The following is a 21,474-nucleotide window of genomic DNA, read 5'->3' on the forward strand; positions in this document are numbered from 1 at the left end:
GGCAAATAATACTTAGTAAGTATTAATATAAGTCTGGTAGAAATCAGATTATGTTCTTAAGGATTTTTTTCATTTTGGAAGAGATTGTCATGAAGGCATCCATAATCTATTACACATCTGTTTGTTAACCACAATGTTTAACTAGAATATACTTGAGAGTCCTCATGTAGTTCTTCTCCAACATTAATCTGGTGACAAATATATATACATATATATATATATATACACATATATATGTATATATATATATATGTGCAAGCTTATCTATGTATACATTTAAATTTTTTACATATAAGTAAAGAGTGAAAATATATTTTGCTATAGAAACTAAATAGACTTCAGAGTGGCCATAAAGTTGGTGTTTTCAGGATGAACACAGGGCACTTCTGCTTCCTTCTTGATAAGTTTATAAATTGTCACATTGCCTTGTTGCCATGGATATTATAATGAGGGAGAAGGAAAAAACTAATCCTAACTTCCTGTCTTATTTCTTGAGATCTGATTTTGATAATTTTAAATGTTTCATTTTTGAAATGCTAGATTATGCTTTGTGATGAAGAAAGGAGATTTATTTTGATACTCTCTTCCTAGTTCAGTGTCTGAGGGCTTCTGTAATCTTCCTCTTTAGTCAAAAACTGAGTGTCTTGTCTTTTAGAATATGGCAGTGTCAAGAAGCCATAGCAGTGGACATGATTTAAGGGCTATAAGTAGGATCTTTTTAAAATAGGCTTTGCCTCTCAATTTATTGGTGATGTCATTGGACTTAAATGTACATTATCATGGAATAAAATGCAATACCTAGATAATTTCAGTTTGTTTTTTAAAATACTGAGTTTTCGGGATCCCTGGGTGGCGCAGCGGTTTGGCGCCTGCCTTTGGCCCAGGGCGCGATCCTGGAGACCCGGGATCGAATCCCACATCGGGCTCCCGGTGCATGGAGCCTGCTTCTCCCTCTGCCTGTGTCTCTGCCTCTCTCTCTCTCTCTCTCTCTCTCTCTCTCTCTCTCTGTGTGTGTGACTATCATAAATAAATAAAAAATACTGAGTTTTCCTTTGTTTTAGAGGACTGCATAATTTAGAGGACTTCTTAAAGGTGTTTTCCAAACCCTCATCATAGTACTGTATAAGCAAAAAAAATTTTATTGCTCAAGTGTATATTTCTTAGGTATTATAATTCATCTAAGACTAGGAAAATAAATGCTTTATTTTTGTCATTTTACATAAAGATCTGTTAAAATAATTTTAAGTGTGAGTGAATGAATTTTTAGTTATTAGAAAGTCACTCACAGAAATTGAATAGAAAATTAATATCTTTTTATGGATATTTAGTTCTGAAAGATGAAATATATATTCTGGCTAGAATTTCAAGATTTCTTACCTATATAGTTTGTTGCTTTGGTATATCCGTCCTTAAATTTTCTCTGTAGTAGATTTCAAAATAAAAATAATGAAGTTAATTTCTTAAGTTTACATTTACGAACAAAGTATCATCTGAATTCAATCTTTGTAGCTCTCACAAATGTATATAAGGTAGTACTTGGATTACTATGAATATGTAAAAGAGTGATCTCTAAAATTATCTCTGCCACGCATCAGTGCGTTTGTGATACTGCCTCAACAAGATTTGAAAATGAAGAGAGAGAAGATAGTTTTTACAGTGATGGACTCTTTTGCCTTTTTAATTTGTAGGACAACCTGAGATGCCAGCTCTAAGAGTAATTCGTGTCTGAATTGTTGAAATCCATCTAGAATAGCTACCTCTTTTTGGAATAGTTTGTAAGGTTTAAGACAAAGATATTCCTTACTCATATAGGTCAATCCACTGTAGGTAGCAAAGGAACAGACTGTATTCAAAGCAGTATTTCTCAGCGTATGACTCTGGTAAGAAATATGTATTATATTATGATCCAGCCTGCATGTAGTCACATTTGCACAAATATGCAAAACAAGGGCAGCAGGTGGCTCAGTTGGTTAAGTGTCTGCCTTATGCTCAGATCATGATCCCAGGGTCCTGGGATTGAGTCCTGCATCAGGCTTCTTGCTCAGCGGCTCCCTCTCCCACTTCCCCTGCTTGTGCACTCTCTCTGTGTGTCAAATAAATAAATAAAATCTCTTAAAAAAAGAAAAGCCAAGTATGTAAAACAATTCATTAATACTTACCTTTACTTTTGTACCTAACAGTACAATGCACTATTTCATTTTTCTAAGTGCCAAAAAAAAATTCAAATTGTTATCCAAAAATTAGATTTCAAAACCGAGTAATGGGCCATGTCTGCAATTTGATAAACTATGTTTAGGATATGTCTCTTATTCTTACCTTTAAGTTTTTCTTTACTCTGCACTACTATTCACATGTACTATATTACGTAGTTTTCTGTGGAGATGGTTGATAAAACACCTATTTAAACTGATGCAGTTGCAGTCTAAAGAAGAAGAGGAACTCTGGGAACCCATATAGATTTGTGACATCTGGAAGGAAAGAAATTTTCCAAACTGTTTGCAGTAGTTCTGAGGGCAGGAGTCAGGATTACCAGAGGATCTCTTATTTGTTTGATTTGGCTTTTTCTCTCTTTTCCAAACAATGGGTAGTTTCATATTCTGCAATATTTTAAAGGTTGTTCTAATTTGGTGTGAAAATAACTCTTAAACCAGAATTTGAATTTTTAGAAAGAAGCCATTTTGGCCTGAAGAGATTCCAGATATTTATAATGCAGCAAGTAAATAGGAAGGAATCCCTTACAGATTGGTTCCATGCTTCTTTTCAGGGAAGAAGTTTCAGTAAAATATATCAAAGAAAGAATTTTAAATTGAGGGACAGAAAATAAGCTTTAGTTACTCCTTCCCTATTTGACATATGATATCTAAACCTTAGCTGATTTGCAAAGTGAATGAATTTGGCCAGATTATTTATTTTCAATTTTAAGGCTTTCTGATTTTAAGTTAATCAAGGATTAGATTTTTAAATGCTCGCTAAACATAAGACACTTCTATGTCAACATTTAGAGTTTTATAGGCAGGGGTAGGAATTAAGATCAATGAAGACCTGTTTGAGGTTGCTAGAATCCTGCTCAAAAATATTTGAAGTTTGTGTGCTTTATGGCCACTTAGTCTGCAGATTTGAGTGTTTATCCACTAAATACAGATTGTCCAGGAAAAAAAGGAAGGAGGGATCTTGCATTTTAAGTATTTAGTTGGAAAGAATTGACTCCTTCATTACTATAAACTATACTTTCTTTGAAATTATTTTGCTATAAACAAGGTGAGTCTTATCTCTGTTATAGGTGAGAAATAAAATGTGAAATGGATTATGTTAAACTTCTGAGAATTGTGTATTGTTATAGGCTGATAATTCTGTATTTGTGGTTATTAAAGAATTGATAGTCACGATGATAGGTTAATTAAATAATATAATAAATAACTTCGAGGGAGACAGTTGGGACTAAAAACAAGAGTAGATGTATGTTCTTAGAAATTATATATCTGTATAGCTAACAAAAATATACTCATATAACAAAGTTAAGAACTTTTTAGGTAGTTGTAGAAGAAATGATCTTTAGGAATGGTTTAAGAAATGAATATGAGTGAATGAATGTTTTATTTTCTTGGTCTAAGAGAGGTAGGCTATATATTTAATGGAATGTTATTCAGCTATAAGATAAAATGAAATCTTGCCATTTGTGACAACTCGAGGGCATTATGCCAAGAATAGTAAGTCAGAGAAAGGCAACTGTCCTATAATCTCACTTATATGTAGAATCTAAAAAAAGAAAAAACAAACAAACAAAAACAAATGAGAAAACAAGATCATAGATACAGAGAACAGATGGGTTGGGGTAGAAGGTGGGCAGATGAGTGAAGATTAAAAGGTACAAACTTCCAGTTATAAATAATTCCTAGGGGTGTAATATATAGCATGGTAAGTATAGCTAATATTGTCTTGTATATTTGAAATTTGCTAAGAGAGTAGGTCTTAAAAGTTTTCACCATTAGAAAAAAAAATCTGTATCTGTGTGTAGTAAGGTATGTTAACTACACTTAACTATGTGGTGATGATTTCACAATGTATACAAATATGGAATCATTATGTTGTGCATCTGAAGCTAATATAACATTATATGTCAATTATATCTACACAGAAAAAGTGAAAAGAGAGGTAGGCCTTCTAGTGGATAATCCACTGGATGTATGTCTTTTCCTTCTTGTCCTACAGGACATTTCTGTATAAATGAGAAAGAAAAAGTTTATTTTATTTTTTTTTATTTTTATTTATGATAGTCACAGAGAGAGAGAGAGAAAGAGAGGCAGAGACACAGGCAGAGGGAGAAGCAGGCTCCATGCACTGGGAGCCCGATGTGGGATTCGATCCCGGGTCTCCAGGATCACGCCCTGGGCCAAAGGCAGGCACCAAACCGCTGTGCCACCCAGGGATCCCCTAAATATGTTTCCTTTTTTTTTTAATTTTTATTTATTTATGATAGTCACAGAGAGATAGAGAGAGAGAGGCAGAGACACAGACAGAGGGAGAAGCAGGTTCCATGCACTGGGAGCCCGACATGGGATTCGATCCCGGGTCTCCAGGATCGCGCCCTGGGCCAAAGGCAAGCACCAAGCCGCTGCGCCACCCAGGGATCCCGAAAGAAAAAGTTTAGAATGTATAACTGTGACTTAGGTTTCTGAAAACTAGAAGAACATTGTATTTAAAACTAACTGATTGTATGGACTCAGGAGGAAACTCTGTCAGGTAACAATTCATTAGGCTTTTCTTGGTGCAGAGGTGACTCATATGTCAGCAGTGTGGATGAGGGAAGTAACAGTCTGCTCATGAAGATTCTGAGGCTTGCCTAGCCTCTAGTTGACAGAGTACATTTATCAGTAGCTAGCAAATAATGTGAAAAGAGTTTTAAAAAGTGTAATTTCATATAAAGGATTTAAATGATTAAGAACAATTACATTAAAGTTAAATGTGTATATTTGCTATTTTGGGATCCTGATACATGGTTTGTTATTTCACATTCAATGATCATGCTTAATTGTTTTTTTATACAATAATAAAATCTCTGGGCTTCATTACACTATGCTTCATACTCTTCATTACACTATATCAAAATACACATATTTAACTGGGGCTTAAAAGCCTTGTTCAGCTTATTTAAGAAAAATTAATAAATCTGATTATTTACTTTAAAGCTACAGAAGAAAGAAGATCAGCAGTTGGAGCCTAAAAAAAGTACCAGCCCTAAAAAAGCTGCAGAGCCCACTGTTGATCTTTTAGGACTTGGTAAGTAATAAAAAATACAAGTCATCTTAAGAGTTACAAAATTATTGAAATCTTTACTTGAAATGAATATAATGGCTTTATCATTAGTATGCCAAAAGATACCTGTTAACTGAATTTGAAAATGATGTGATTAGTGTGCTCAGTTCCCACAAAAAGGGAAATCTTTAATAAGGGAGCTAATGTCTGTCAGCGCTGTCTCCACTGAAATACAAGTAATGAGTTCCTTGGGGGAAAGAAGAGATATCAAAGTAATCTTCAGAGTCTTAGTAGACTGACATTTCAACATTTAAGACAAAGAGAAGATTTCTTTTTCTCTTCTTTCCCCCCACCCTTACCCCCGCTTCTCTTTATTTAGTTTTCTTGGGGGGAATTCCCTTAGCAAAGTAATTATGGGGTAACCTTACTGTAATATGTGCTGGTTTAAAATAAAATTTAATTTTGGTTAACTGAAGCAGTGAGCTTTATACTTAGATCTAGTGGCTAAATTCCTTTCATTTATTTGAGGACAATAAGAAGTGCTCATTTTAATTGAATGTCGTATTTATTCTTACAGCTGACAGATATATGTTGTCTGCCTGATAAATCAACAGGCTTCCCATTCAAGGAGTGTTTATACTGTGCTTACCTACAAATACTGTCAGCTCTTTTTTTTTTTTTTAATCTTCTCTTCCTACAAAAATAGCTTTAAATAAATGGTTATTTTTAGTAATACCTGAGCCTTCAGCAGTAATTAATGTATTTTTTTTTAAGTTTGGAGAAGGATTAACAGGAAAAAAAAGATACTTAGTTGAACTTCATATACTGCTTTCCTAAAAATTGATCTTTGTTCTTATTGAGTAAACTGTTTTCTGTTTAAAGAATTATAGTTGAATTTTTTATTCATTTCTTAAGGAAACTGGTATATCATGCAAATATATCCTCGTGGGTAAAAATTTTCTGTGGTGGTGAAAATAAGTAGTATATATAGCTGTAATTTTGAAAATAGGGCTTCAGTCTAGAGGCTCTGAAATAATTATGTTGAATTCTACTCCATATAATTTCTCCATTTTATTTTCTTTTCTGTAAATGAAAGAAGAAAAGACTTATTACCAAAGTAAGAAAATACTTACTAAAACTATAAGCATGTTTGTCTTCACTATAGCATTTCCTTTCCAGTCTCAGTATCTGGTTTATTACTTTATAATTTAGAAATGTAAGCTATAAACCAGACCTGCCTCTTATCCTACAGATTCATTCATTGATTCAAAAAATACTGATTAAGTAAGTGTCTACTATGTTTCCAGGCACCACTGTAGGCACTAGAGATACAGCTATGAAAAGAACCAATGGAAGTACCTGACATTTTGGAGCTTTCATTCTATATGGGGAAACAGTGAATAACTGTTAAGTACGGTGTTTTATGGGTCATACACAGTAAGTGCTATAGATAAAGTAAAAATGAATAGCTGTAATTTTAAATAAGGCAGCATTAAGGGTGCTCCCTAAATATTGCTGGAGCAAAGACTTGAATAAGTTGTGGATATCTGAATGTGTGGGGTGAGAACATTTTAACCAGGAGAATATCAAGTGCAAAGGCTCTGCAGTAGTGGCTTACTTGATGTGTGCAAGAACCAACAAGGATGACTGTGTAGCCAGAGTGGAATGAGCTCTGGGGAGTAGTGACAGAGGAGAGGAGCATCCAGGTGAGGAGAGAGGTGGGTAGATTGTAACAGGACTGTGGCTTTTCTCTGAGTGTCTTGGAAATATATTGGGGAGATTTGAGCAAAAATGTACATAAACTGACCTTCGTTTTTAAAGAATTATCGTAGCTACTACGTGAAGAACAAATTGTAGCAGGGCAATGCTGGAAGCAAGGAGATCAGAAAGGAAACAAGGTAATATAGGTGAGAGATGATGGGGAACTTAGAGTCAGTGGTAACATCAGAGGTTAAAATGAGTAATCATGTTCTGGATGTATTTCGAAGATGGAGCCAATAGGATTTGTTGACCAACTGAAATTTATAGGGGTTTACCTTTGGGAATGAACCTGTAGAACAGACAAATCTGCTGATTCAGGACCAGAAAAATTGCTGTAGTGATGTCTTGACTAGCCAGTGGGATCTAGTGACAAATGGGGTGGCTGGCCTTAAATGCTCCACTGTTGCTGCAGTAATATTGTATAGTATTAACCTCCAGAACTCAGCAGCTTATATCAGTTCACATTTCTTTTCCTTACTCTCAAGTCTGTGGGTCAGCTAGGGCATGGCATCTATGCTAGAATTTCATTTGATTTGTTTCCTACCTTCCAGTTGATTGCTGGGGACTGCTTACCAACTGTTGGTAACACATATAGTTGGAGACACATATAGTGTCTCCATTTTTCAAGATCCTATAAGTGGTTCCCTGTCCTCTGCCACCCACTGTCAAAACCATTACCACAGCTTTTAGGGTTTGGTGATGGCATCACCCCTTTTCTAGTATCACTTTCTGTGAGAGCTGCTCATGCTACATAGCAAACAACTCCCAAAATATGCTTGGCTTGTATCAGTTAATATTTCTTTTGCTCACAGTCTGTGAGTTTCCTGACATAACTCTATTTGGACAATGAGGGAGTTTTGGAAACAGTGTCTTTAGGAGAGAACCAAGGTTCATTTAGAGCAGGAAGGTGAAGGGAATATTAGAAGAAAGTAAGGGTATATAGGGGATTTGCTGGTGACTATCAGTTTTAGACCATATACTGGAAGAGTTCCCAAGGTGTCAGAGATGGGAGATAAGGTCAGAAAGAGGGAAATCAGACTTTGAAAAAAAAAATCAAATTTCAGACTTTTTTTTTTAAGATTTTATTTTTTCCTGAGAGATACAGAGGGAGAAGCAGAGACACAGGCAGAGGGAGAAGCAGGCTCCATGCAGGGAGCCTGATGTGGGACTTGATCCCAGGACTCCAGGATCACGCCCTGGGCTGAAGGCAGACGCTATACCGCTGAGCCACCCAGGGATCCTCAAGACATTTTTTTTTTAAAGCCCTGATAAGCATGGCATTTGATGAGTTTGTGAAAGTCTAGGAGACCGCAGAGAATCAGAGCTCCCTTCCAGCTCAAAACAAACAGTCATTCTAAGTCAGAATTGATTATTAATAGCTACTTTAGGCAGCAGACTATTTGTTTTTCTGCTGCCTGAGGTAAGCATGCCACTCTCCCCTAAAGGGACTCTGGTTTTCTCCTGTAAATTGAAACATGGTAGGGGGTAGGGAGCAGGTGCCCTGAAGTATGACTGATGGTCATGCAAAAATGACAGTATATTCCTAAGTGAATGAGACTGGAACAGGCATTAACTTAAAGCATTTGCAGAAAATATAGAGAAAACCCTTACCATTAGTTTAGTTACACAGCCATAGAGGAGCCATGAATCTTAAAGTTTGCTGTTTGTATTTGGGATCATTTTTATGTCATAATAGGTTAATCATTAAGATCCATTTTTAATAATTTATCTTCCCTTTAAATGGCACTTTGTTGAGTCCATGTTCTTTTCAACCTATACTGACTCAAGCTAAACCTATTTTCTTCAACTCACCTTTCCTGATCTACTCCCCATCCCAAGGTCAAACATAAATGCTCTCTATATGCTTATTAGTAAGGATCAGCAAGATTTTTATGAAAAGGGCCAAATAGTTTGGCTTTGCAAGCTATGTGGTGTCTGCAACTACTTAACTCTCCCGTTGTAATAGGCAAGTGGCTAGAAGCACATACATAAGCGATTGAGCATGGCTGTGTTCCAGAAATATTTAAAAATAGGCAGTGAGCTATAGTTTGCTGACTTCTGCCTTATGTTCCTGATTTTACCTGCAAGAACTGGTTCATATTTAAGTATTAATTCAAGTTTGAGGCCAGTACAAATATGATTTATTCAGTGCTTTACTCTCTGATACCAGAAGTGGGGTCAGATACTTGATTATTACCTGCCCTCTAATCTTGGAAATAACCTAATGTCTTAGAATTCCTCTTCACCAAGGGCCAGACTGAAAATCCCTGAATACTCTAGACTCCAATCAGACTCCAGACTCCGATATATCTTGACTTGAATGTATACTTCCTGTGTTAGAAGAGAATTGAAATCAGTTTCTGTGGTATGGGGTGGTGGTGTACTTCATGGTCCTTACCTGTGTAGTTATTCTAGGACTGGGCATTACACTGTTATGCGAGTGTCCATTTTTTGTTGATTGCTGCTTAGTTTTTACATGATAAAAACTAACAGTTTAGCAGTTGGCTAGGATAATCCTCCTAGACAAAAATTTTCATCCAGTAGTGCTTTTTCCTTTTTCTTTTTTTTTTTATTTGGTAGAGAACCCCATCTGAGAATTGCTTCAGGGCTGAGCAAATGCTCTAAGCATAAGGCTTGAGAGGAATCATAAATTGCTGGTGTTAAACGTGACCTTACAGGTTTCAGTTCAATCTGCCACCAAAAGTAGAAAGCCCTCCTGCAGAGTTTCTGCCTTGTGGTCGCCCATGCACTGCACGCACACAGCGTAGCCCGGCCCCTTGCCAGGAGGCTTGGACCAACAGTCCTGTCGGGCACAGAGGGTATGTGTGTGTCTGGGGTGGACCGCAGAAGATGTCTGAGCGGATTGGATCCTCAGTGCTATAAAAGGCATCGTGCAAAGAATCAATATGATCTTGGTAATGAAAATCTAGTTCAGGGTGTATTCATCGCTTACATAAAATCATTCTTCCGCTTACTCACTGTAACCTAGGGAAATTTCTGCCTAAACATTTTTTGAGTTGTATTTTAAATAACTGAATTCTATGGAGGAATAGGTAGAAGTTCCTCTAATTATTCTTAATTCAAAATCTCAAAGGAACGTACAGCTTTGGGCAAGTTTTAAAGTTTTCTCATTCACATTCATGTTTCGGGAAATAAAAGTATTAACTTCTTCCCACAGTGGATCGACAATGCTAGTTAAATGTAGTTATCAGTGTATAACCTGCTTAATTTTCTAGTAACATATATTCCAGTTTTATATGATGAGAGAGACGAATACATTACTCTTTTTTTTCTCTAAGTTTTCTTGTTTTTAAAAGATATTTTGGACAGAAACAAGCTAAAAAATAAAACCCCCCACAGAAGAAACTCTACTTACTTTTAAAGCAGAAAATTTCTATTTTTCAAAGTTCATATGCAGTGGACTGAAACGAGGTTGGGAATGTGCTAAATGCCAGGTGTAGCAGCAGTGGCCCTGGAAAACCACCAGTGTCCTATGAACCATGCATGCACTGACCAGATCAGGAGGATGTTTGTGTAGTTAGCTACACATTCCATTTTTCCAAGGAGAGAGGCAAAGAGAAGGAATACTCTACCTTATAAGTGCCCTAAACAATTATGTAGTCTGTTTTGTTTTTCATATAGAGCTTCAGACCTAATGAAAACTTGTATTGCTTCTGCTCAGAAAAGTATGTTTAGTAAGCTATTATATTAATCCTATCAAAAGGAAGAATTGATTTAATTTTTGTGAAACAACACCTGTGGAGGAAAAAAAATGCAGGTAGATGAATATACTGTTTTAAGAGAACTGGCAATAGGCAGATCCTTGCAAGTGGTCCTCAGTCCATTCTGGGGAGAAGGAAGAGTAATCACCTGAACTATCATTCCATTTTACAGATGAAGAAACTGAGGCACAGAGAGGTTAAGGTGCCCAAAGTCACCTAGGTAATAGATTATGGAGCCAGGCCCGTGTTCTTAACTGTTAATTACACTATGTTGAACTGTGGCACAAAATAAAACTCTAAGATTACTAGATGACCTTCTGCCACACAAAACAGACATTGGATCATTTGTCAGATTGATAGCTGGTGGCATTGTGTCATAAGAACAGCACTGGATTTAGAGGCAGTAACCTATAGTTTGTGTGGGCTCTAGTGTTTTCATCTGGGAAGTGGAAATAAGAACTCGTCTGTGGTTGATGGCCAGAATCTAAATGAAAAAATAAATGTGAAGCATATAGCATAGTAACTTGCATGCAAGACTGTGCTGAGATTGTAACCTGAATATCAGGTCAGAGGAGATGATTAAGAGATAGCTCAGGCCTTTGAAGATGTGCAGAAAAGACAGTCAAATTATGCTGTGTAACTAGGACTCTTTCAGACTTGTCAGACAGCATGGTCTTTGGCTGACGGACGATTTGTAGCTCCCTTAAAAGCACTGAGGAAATCAGGTGGCCTCAAAGAAATCTAGTCTGTCACCGTGTTTTAAACATTTAGAAAGAAATTTGTTTTATGTAATTTGGTTTTATATTTATATATTCCTTGTCTTTTGAGGCTGTAAAATGGTACAGAAATACATGTATTTAAACAGTTCTATGACATTTATTCCTTAAAGCACTTCTCAGCGGTCTCAGACAGCAGCTCTAAATCGATCAGTGTGGGTCTCCTGAAGATGGACAACACTGCAGGGCTTGCTGCACGGCACTGTGGTATCTATTCATAAAGGCATCCTCTGCTCCAGAGTTGGCCAGAGTAAAGAGATGTGTAGCATACAGGGACTCAAAAGGGAGAGCAAATAGAGCAAGGAATTAAGATCATCTTTTAAGGCCACTTTAATCAGTTTAGTAAAGTAGCCTAAAGACAACTTTTTTAGCAGTAAGAAAATTTAACTAAAAAATAAAAATAAATAACTCCATTTAATTGTCAGGCACCTGTTTTTTTTTTTTTTAAGCATTTGAAAACAGTTTGAAGTTTGAAAATATTAATATGCTTCAAATGGACATTTGTGACTTGAGTTTAACAAAGTAACACCACATGGAAGTTTATTTCATTCCATAAAGCAATTCATGTATTTCAATACAAAGGAATTACAAATGACACTTTTTATTAAGGAAAGAGCTTTAAATGATTTCTTGTGTAGAAAGCAAAAAGGGTTCTTTGAGTAACATGAAAATATATAAAGCTTTAGGAAGGAGTTTTGCCATTAAGAACATTAGTGCAACTCATGGAAGCAGCCTTCTTTAATCAGTACTGTTTCCACTTAAATTCATTCCTTTTTAGGATGATGCCTCAGTAGTTACTGATGAAGAATTAGAGTTGGCAGTTTTCGTTGCAGCAAGGGTGTACTCAAGGCTGAATGTTCATGCTCAGTCAAAAACGGTAATGAAAAACATAACATCCATTTACTTATCATATTCTTATCTGCCTTAAACTAGATGAGCAATACATAAAATCACATGTTGTTCTTTGACATTTTTTATTATTTGTGCAAATAGATTATGACCAGCTAATGCATCTGACATTCAAGTAAAGGATGAATTCAATTAATATTTATTGAGCACCAGCAGAGTTCATGGAACTCTAGTAAATACCAGAAAATGCAGCTTTTGTGTGTATATAAGAATACAAGTTGAGGATGAGGTTGCAGTCTGGAAATTGGGAGATAGAGAATTATTGCTGAGGGAAGAGTGGGATTATATAAGAGAATTGGTTGACATAATTCAGTTTGAAATATCCAAGTTGAATTTTATTGTTATCAGTTCAAAGGTTAATTTTCTTGCTGCTGCTGGTCAGAAGAGGAGAAAAGAAGTTTTTTGTTTGTTTTATTTTGTCCTTTGAAAACCTACTTCATGTAAGATCTAATGTGTTTATGGAGGTCATCTTTATTTTTTAAAAAAGATTTATTCATGAGAGACACAGAGAGGCAGAGACATAGAAAGATGGAGAAAAAGGCTCCTCACAGGGAGTCCAATGTGGGACTGGATCCCCTGACCTGAGATCACGCCCTGAGTCTAAGGCAGGCACTCCACCCCTGAGCTACCTAGGCGTCCCTGGGGGTCATCTTTAGAACTCATCTGCATCTTATTGAGCATTCAGCTTTGGAGTACTGTCTGTCAGGTGCTATGATACATTTGGAACAGATCTGTAGGTGAGGAGAGTAAGATGTGCTTCTGGCTCACAAGGCGGTTGGTGGAGGAGAGTTGCCTGTGTGTGACTAGTCATGTGTGGTGCTGTGGCAGCAGGGATGCACTGGCCTGTGGACAGAGTGACTCTGGAGGACATATTTCTGCTTTGGAGAGATAATTCTAATCTCATTGTCATTGGTGAACTGGAGAGCCCCAGGATAGGGCTTGGTGTCAGTCATCAAATTAAGGAAGCAGCTCCACTTTCTCTTCTTGATGAGACAACAGGAGGGCATGGGCAATGACTCTGAGCTATAACATGGTGCAGTAATGAGGCCTATGTCATATTGGGGCTGCCTGTCAATCTGAGTATATCGAGATGCCATTAAAAACTAAAAATGACGAGTATCTAGGTGGCTTCATTAGTTAAGCAACCAACTCTTGATTTCAGCTCAGGTCTGGATCTTGGGTCATGGAATCGAGCCCCACATCTGGCCCTGTGTGTGGTGCAGAGTCTGCTTGTCCCTCTCCCTCTGCTCCTTCCCCTACTGTCTTTATCTCAAATAAATACATAAATAAGATCTTTTTTAAAACCCTAAAAATGAAAATACTGAGGTACTTGGAAAGGCCTCCACTTTGCAGCCCCTGGATTGGGGGTGGAAAAGTCAGTAGGCCCTGGCTAACTAGATGTGGGTGATGGGTCTCTATTGGAAGTGGTGCTGGGTCTTATGGATTTGGGAGTCATCAGACTCCTCAGAAGGGAGCTTGAGCCAGGTACCGTGCCTGGGTGGGATATTAGTAAAGCCAGCCTCACCCTTCAGGTGGTTTTATTAAGGATGTAGGGCAACTGCCACATAAACTGTTTTAATCCTAGTTGGGGAAGAGGTACCTGTTTCTGCTTGGGTACTCCAGAAGAAGCTTCTCAAACTGGTTATGGCAGTTGAGTTTTCTAGGTGCATCACCAGACTTCTGTTGAAATCCTAGACTTAATGTGCAAAATTGTCTTGAGGTGATATGATTAAACTGAGATACTTTATATAAAGCTTTGCTGAAAGTACCTGGCAGTAGAATTTAAATAAAAATATTAGTGTTGAAAATGTGTTATAAAAATGCAAAGTATTGTATTATTTTTTCCTTTAGCTTATAAATTATCATTCAAAGGCACTTGGAATGAACCAAAAAGAAGACACTAAATATTGTCTTACTTGTTTTTTTTTGTTTGTTTGTTTTTACCTTTATTCTTTTGGATTATTGTTGTCAGATGAGTTCTGGTATAGCCATAGTCAATAGAATCAGCAGTCTTATTCACCATATTGAGGATTTCTAGATGACAGAGACTGGCCTTCATGACTTTGTCATATATGAAATGTTACCTTCTTTAGATACAAAGTAGGCCAGTAAATGCATGCTGGGCACACCTTATGTTCATGTGAGGTGTAGCACTGATTTTAACAACTTTTTTTTTCTTAAAAGCACAAAACATTTTAACATTTTCTTGTAAATTTGTGGTATGTGTGTAATTTAAAACAGTCTACAGAGTTTTCAGATAAAACACTGGTTTGAAACCTTAAGGTAACATTGAAAGAAAATAGTTACCCACAAGCAGCTAACTGTAGGCTTGATCTCTTGCCTTTAAGATTGAAATTCCTTCTTTTTACTGCATTGTCCTAATTTCTTCAGTTTGCTCATTGCCTTTTCAAGGGGTCCTTTGTGCTTCATTATCGTTCTTTATGATGTTGTCCCCAGCTAAATTTCTTCCATTTGCCTTAGGCTTTTCTTGTACTCTGGATCTCCCATTATTTTTATTGTCCACCAACTACTGTTTCTGCATACTGATTAAAGGGGGCTGCTCCCCTCCTCCTGCTGCTGGCTGCTCCCACCACCATTCTGTAGCTGAGAAAGGAACACAACAGTCACTCTGAGCTGCCTGTCTGGTGAATTCTGATTAGTTTGCACAGACATCCACTTCTTTGTTGCTTTTGTGGCCTCTGAGCTTTTATTCAGTCAGCAAAGACTGTGCTGTTAGTGGACCCTTGATCAAAAGGATTCATTGAACTCACTGTGATATGTAAATACTCTCTTGACCCAGGGCTCACTGTACCCCACACTTGCTTCCCCTCAGCCCAGTTTGCTCATTGATGACCATATCCATCTGTATCCTTCCCTATAAACTGAGAAGATACTAGGCTTGGTAGGACAGTGGAGTGGGGAAATGAAGAGGAATTGTGCATGTGGTGCTAAATGGTTTTTGAATCTTTTGTGTCACTGCTTCTCTTAATGCAAATAATTACAAACTATTTAAAAGTTGGTTTTTAAATTTCAGAATTTTAAGTGACATCTTTATAATTAGGTACAGTTTTAATTACATGACTGATGAAATGTGGTTTAAAGAGCACTCCAGGGATCAGAGGGACTCCATTCTAGTGCAGATTTTGCTGCTTAACTAGGGAAGTGACTTGGGTTTTGTGTGTGTGTGTGTGTGTGTGTGTGTGTGTGTGTGTGTGTGTGTGTTTTAAGATTTTATTCATTAGAGAGAGAGAGGGAGAGGTGGAGACACAGGCAGAAGGAGAAGCAGGCCCCATGTGGGACTCGATCCCGGGACTCCAGGATCACACACTGGGCCAAAGGCAAGTGCTTTACCGCTGAGCCACCCAGGGATCCCCACCTTTCAATCTATTGGTGCCCTGGTTTCTGTAACTGGAGATAATAGAAGGAGATGCCTTTCCTGTCTTTCACAGAGACAAAAGTGATAACCTGTAAACATTCTTTAAAAATGTCCAGGAAATATGTTTATAATGATGATAATGACAAATAGTCTTTAGACTGTCCTTTTTAAATACTGAAAATCTGGGATCCCTGGGTGGCGCAGCGGTTTGGTGCTTGCCTTTGGCCCGGGGCGCGATCCTGGAGACCCGGGATCGAGTCCCACGTCAGGCTCCTGGTGCATGGAGCCTGCTTCTCCCTCTGCCTATGTCTCTGCCTCTCTCTATACATCTCTCTGTGACTATCATAAATAAATAAAAATTAAAAAAAAAATAAATAAATACTGAAAATCAAAAACATAACCCTCAAAATGAATTGAAACTATCCTTTTTAAAGAATGGTAAAGGCAGGCTAGTAAGTCAAATTCACAAACATTAAAACCCATTGGGAACTTGTATTTACTGATTATGCAAGGCTGAAAAGTTTTTGTTTAGGTTAAGGATTTATTTTTCAACAATTCAGTGAATGCTTTTGTAGTAATAAGAAAAATTGATGGGGGTAAAATCCATCATATTAGGGGATTGTAGGAAGAGAAAACCAGGGTAGAGAGAAAAGACAGATGCGTTGTTGTAGATGTGAAAGCAAAGAGTCCCTGTGTCTATCACGAGCTGGAAAGGAAACCTTGGTCAGACCTAGGAGAAATTTCTTCATCTTAGGTTTTTGGGGTTAAATGGTATCTTCCTTAATCACTTGGAGACAGTGGCAACTTTACCATAAAGATCACTGTTCCTAAAAGATATGCTTCGTCTGTCTCATTCTAAAAGATTCCAGAGTTCCTTGGACTTGTATTATGAGTTGACTTTCATGGCAGCTCCACTATGGTAGGTGCAGTTTGTGTGGAATGGTTTTCTGAGATTTCAAAAGGTTAGATTTTAAATGTATATATATTTGTAATCGGATGAGAAAATGAAGCTATTTACAGTACAGCAGTAGAACATGAAGTCATGTTATCTTGCAGTGTACCTGGGCTCACTGGTGTTCTATAAACTAGATTGACATGGCCTGTGATAAAAATCAACTAATGATACTTTCTCTACTCACCAAAAAGTAAAAGAATAGTATTTTCTAATATGTAAGGTATTTTTTCATAATTTTGTCCTAGTTGTTAATATTTGCTATTACTTGAAGAAGCAAAAAAATTTAACTGAAAAACCAGAAATACATAAGTTTATACTCAACTTGTCAGGTTTTTGCTTTTTTACCTTTGTTCCTCTTATTCAAAGTTTGTTTTAGAGGACGCATGCTTTTGTTTGTGAATATACTGCATATATAAAATAGTTATATTTTCTGCTAATAAAATGCTTCCTTGTTCATATGATAACATTAAACATGTCTGTTTGACAAGGTTGTTTCCCTGTCTCCAACTCTGCAGCTGATGGGTACTTACATTGGTTCACATGTCCTTGTGATTTGAGTTTCTTTACTGAGCTGTTGTAGCTATCACAGAGATGTTCCTTTAATTGTTTTTAATCTAAAATATCTTGTCCTTTTAAAATATTTTATTTCTGGTTCATATTTACATGTATTACACGTGATGTAAACGGAATGCAGAATGGACTGGAAAACATGAAGTGGTTTTTTCGGGAGGTCTGACTTCAAAACAAATGTTGCTATATGTGGTTATAAATGAAAAAAATTCTTTCATGAGTCATATTTGAATTCTTTTGTGTCATAGTTGTGTCTCAACTTAAAATTCTGTATATTATAAATTATTAATAATCTGTGCATTGTTTTATTGCTTCACCTTTAAATTGTCCATAGTGTTTAATAGAAATAGAACATACATATACACATACACATTTTTTTGGTAGTTCTGATAATGTGGTCTCACTGAAAATTATTAAAAATAGTTGCAGTTGATCTCTTTCAAATTAATCTTTTGTGGACTTTACATAGTCTTTTATAAATTAAGTAGTAAAAAAATAGTTAATTGTGACTCATTTATTCATTGAAATTAATAATTATCTGTGATTCACTGAAGCTTAAATGGGGAAATAAAATATACCAGTTTCTATAGTTATATTTCAAAAAAAAGAGAAGAAACCTTTGAGTTTCTGTGGGTTATGGCAAAAATACCCACGGTGTGATAGACCTTCCATTAAATTTGCCAAATATTTGAAGCCTGCTTTGTATAAAACATCCCACTCAATGTTGAAGAAATTTTGAAAGAAGACTGATTTGCCTTTGAGGAGTGTGTAGTATATCAAAGTGAGATCATATGATATTATAAATTGTTAAAATAGAAGCTCAATTAGGATATAAGTCCTAAGAGATTAGAGTTGGGGTATTCTGAACTGTTACTTGGTTGTGGCCACCATAAACTGTGTGAGGTGTCCCATTCCCTGGACTATGCTCACAAACTCTCTACTCCAACCCACTCCGACTCCCATCTCTTACATCTTAAAACCTGCACTAATGTAAAAAGGAGATATAAAATTTTTTGAATGGTAGGATAAATAGGAAGCTGATACAGGATGTTGTTGCTCTATCAGAGTTCCTTTTCCACACAATTCAGTGGCTTGGTACTACCATCACTGAAGGTGGCCATGCTTGAGTAAAAAAGGATTTATTTAAAAGTTTTACGGGTATTTCCTATAGAATCAGTTTATATAGTATATGTTTTCTTTCTAAACAGTTTTTTTCTCTTATTGTAACTTGAAAATTAAACATTTCAGACATTTTATTTTATTTTTCATTTCAGACATTTTAAATCATCAAAATTTATTTTCAACATAGGTAAACATATGTCCAAAATACACACATGCACATGTGCACATTTATAGAGAGACATTATTTGTAAGAACATGATATTAAACACCAGTTTAGCCAGTTATCTGAAAAGTAGTGTCTGTCTCATACTATTATGGGGATTAAATTAGTTAATGCATGTACTCAGAACAGTGCCTGGCACATAAGGAAGCATCAGGATGCAGAATAATGTGAATAATGTAATACCATTTGTTAAAGCAGGGTTTGGACATATCTAGAAACTGAGTGAGTAAAGAATATTTTTGGGAGAATAAACAACTGGAAATAGTTTATTTGGGAAAGAGGAGAGAGCCTGGGGTAGAGGGAAACATATATTTTGTCACCTTTGAACTGTTTTTTTAAACCATATATTAATTTTTTAAACAATGCCATGTTCCAAGTAATTGAAGAGAATCTACTTTAGGATGAGAATCTGTATTCTTTTCAGATGGCCCTGCTGAAGCACCAGTGACCAATGGGAACACAACCACTGTGCCATCCCTGAATGATGATCTAGACATCTTTGGACCAATGATATCTAATCCCTTACCTGCAACAGTCATACCCCCAGCTCAGGTATGTAGTAAGAAAATGGTTTTACATGGTCACTGCTTATTTCCTTTATGAAAAGTATCGAAATTTCAATTTTGAAAGATTGTCTCTGAGCAGTCTCTTACTTGAAAACTTTGTTCTAAAGGCCTAACAGCCAGAGATTGGCAAATTAAGCCTGCAGCTCATTTTTGCAAATAAAGTTTTTATTGAAACACAGCATTCCATTTGTTTACATATTATCTGTGGCTGCTTTCACACTACAGAAGCAACTTGAAGAGTTGCAACAGACACTGACCCACAAGGCTAAATATTCACTGTTTAAAGTTTGCTGACTCTTGGCTTTTAGGCAAACAGTGGTGTTTAGAGTGAACCAGTGGGAAGACTCAGGCTATTTCAACCTTGCCTGAAATTAACAAGGTCACTTCAGAGGTTTTAAAGCCACGGGTGTTTAAATATTGATCGCAAGCCAGTAGTTCTTTTTTTATGTTCTGTTGAGCCATTCCCAAGGTAGTGTTTAGTTCTGGCTACAAAAAAAAAAAGAATACGAAATTCCAGCAAATTCAGTAAAATAGTATATTCTTTTTTATGAAGATAAGTTGTTTTAAGTTAGTCTTAAAACCTTTTTTTTTTTAATTGAAGTATAATGGGCACACAGTGTTTTTACTTGTTAAAATGATTTAAAAAAAAAAATTAGAACAGGGCTCCTGGATGGCTCAGTTGGTTAAGCATCTGCCTTCGGCTCAGGTCATGATCCACGGATCTTGGGATTGAGCTCCACATTGGGCTCCTTGCCTGTGGAGCAGGGAGCCTGCTTCTTTTCCCCCTCTGCTAGCCATTCCCCCTCCTTATGTTCATAGGCGCACGCGCTCTCGCTCTCTCTCTCTGTCAAATAAATCTTAAAAAAAAATTATTTAGGACAACAGTAACAATCAGGATTTTTTTTTTTTTTTTGCATATGATGGTAAAGAAATTTTGAATTGTATTCTTAACATTACATGGAATTTTTTGCCTTCACTTTTTTTTTTAAATTGTAAATTGTTTAATACTTTAAATATTTTTTCAGCTTTACTGAGGTATAATTGACAAATAAAATGGTAAATATTTAAAGTGTATATTTGATTCCTAGCATCAAATTAACACATCCATCACCTCACATATTCACTTTTTTTTTTTTTTTATGAGAACACTTTAGTTCTTTCCTCACAAATTTCAGTTATACAACACGGTATAATCAACTATCCTCAGGGTCTAAGGACCTTATTAACTTTATAACTGAATTTGTACTAGTCTCCCTGTATTTCCTCTACCCTCGAACCCTGTTAACCACCATTTTGCTTTCTATGAATTCAGCTTTTTTTTTCCATGTACAAGTGACCTCATGAACTATTTGTGTTTAAGGTTAATATATTTTTATATAGTTTTATATTGAACTATTAGGATAGAGGTTACTCTTAAGTGTACAGCTTTAAGATTTTATCTTAAACTTATACTTTATAAATGAATAGTTGTATCAGTATAGCATAATTTTTGAGGTCAAATATTTTCCTTTTCTCTAGAAAAACTGAGCCAAATGAATAGTGTTTGGGTAGAAAGTTTTAATAAGAACCTATGTCTTAACTAAGAAGATTAATTGCTTATACTTTTATTACACATATTTTTTGTTATTATGGATAGTCATTGTATAATTACCAATAGAATTGAGCAAATAAATTTGTTAGGAATTAGTTTAAATTATCTTTATGAAAATTGCCTGCAGCATTAATGTTTTATTTTCAGAAAAGACAGCTTTATTTTATGGCTTTGCTCCTTCTCCCCTCCCCCAATACCTACAAAGAGGGACTGTTACTATTTGTTTCAATTAACATTAAGCACCTTGTGAATTTATACAGACAGGCATGGGTATGCATGTGATAATAAAAACTGTCTAATGCTAAAGTTGTGGCTTCAGAAAGGCATTTAGATTATTTGATGATTTGAGCATGAAAAGCAGTTTCTTTTGGTCTAGCATTCTTGTGAGGCTGTTTTATCTGTTAGACTTCTTTCGATTCCACTGGATTATGAGAGTGCTTTGTAACTGCTTGGAGACTTAGACCCCACATCTGAGGCTTCAGTGTACTACTTCATGTGTTCTGTTCAGTATCAAAGCAAGTAGAACAATGCAGACTTCGTTTAACTCTTAAGTAGCACATGACAAGCAATATGGGATATAGCTTCTGCCTTTACGAGAGGTTGGTCTGACCTTCATGCTTTGTGCATTCTGCATCAGTAACTAAGAGTAA

The 21,474-nt window shown here is 36.2% G+C and overlaps 1 protein-coding gene across 4 annotated transcripts in view; it reads left to right on the forward strand.

The window, feature by feature from the left end:
* Nucleotides 1-21,474, forward strand: part of SMAP1 (small ArfGAP 1) — a 175,122-nt gene that overhangs the window by 145,790 nt on the left and 7,858 nt on the right. For all 4 annotated transcript variants that reach the window (XM_055329996.1, XM_055329997.1, XM_055329998.1 and 1 more), the window contains 2 exons: nucleotides 5,187-5,277; nucleotides 19,092-19,219. In XM_055329996.1, the coding sequence (XP_055185971.1) occupies nucleotides 5,187-5,277; nucleotides 19,092-19,219 (219 nt within the window). The remainder of the gene's footprint in view (nucleotides 1-5,186; nucleotides 5,278-19,091; nucleotides 19,220-21,474) is intronic.

The sequence above is a fragment of the Nyctereutes procyonoides genome, unplaced genomic scaffold (genome assembly GCF_905146905.1).
Source record: "Nyctereutes procyonoides isolate TBG_1078 unplaced genomic scaffold, NYPRO_anot_genome, whole genome shotgun sequence".
Classification (NCBI taxonomy): Eukaryota; Metazoa; Chordata; class Mammalia; order Carnivora; family Canidae; genus Nyctereutes; species Nyctereutes procyonoides.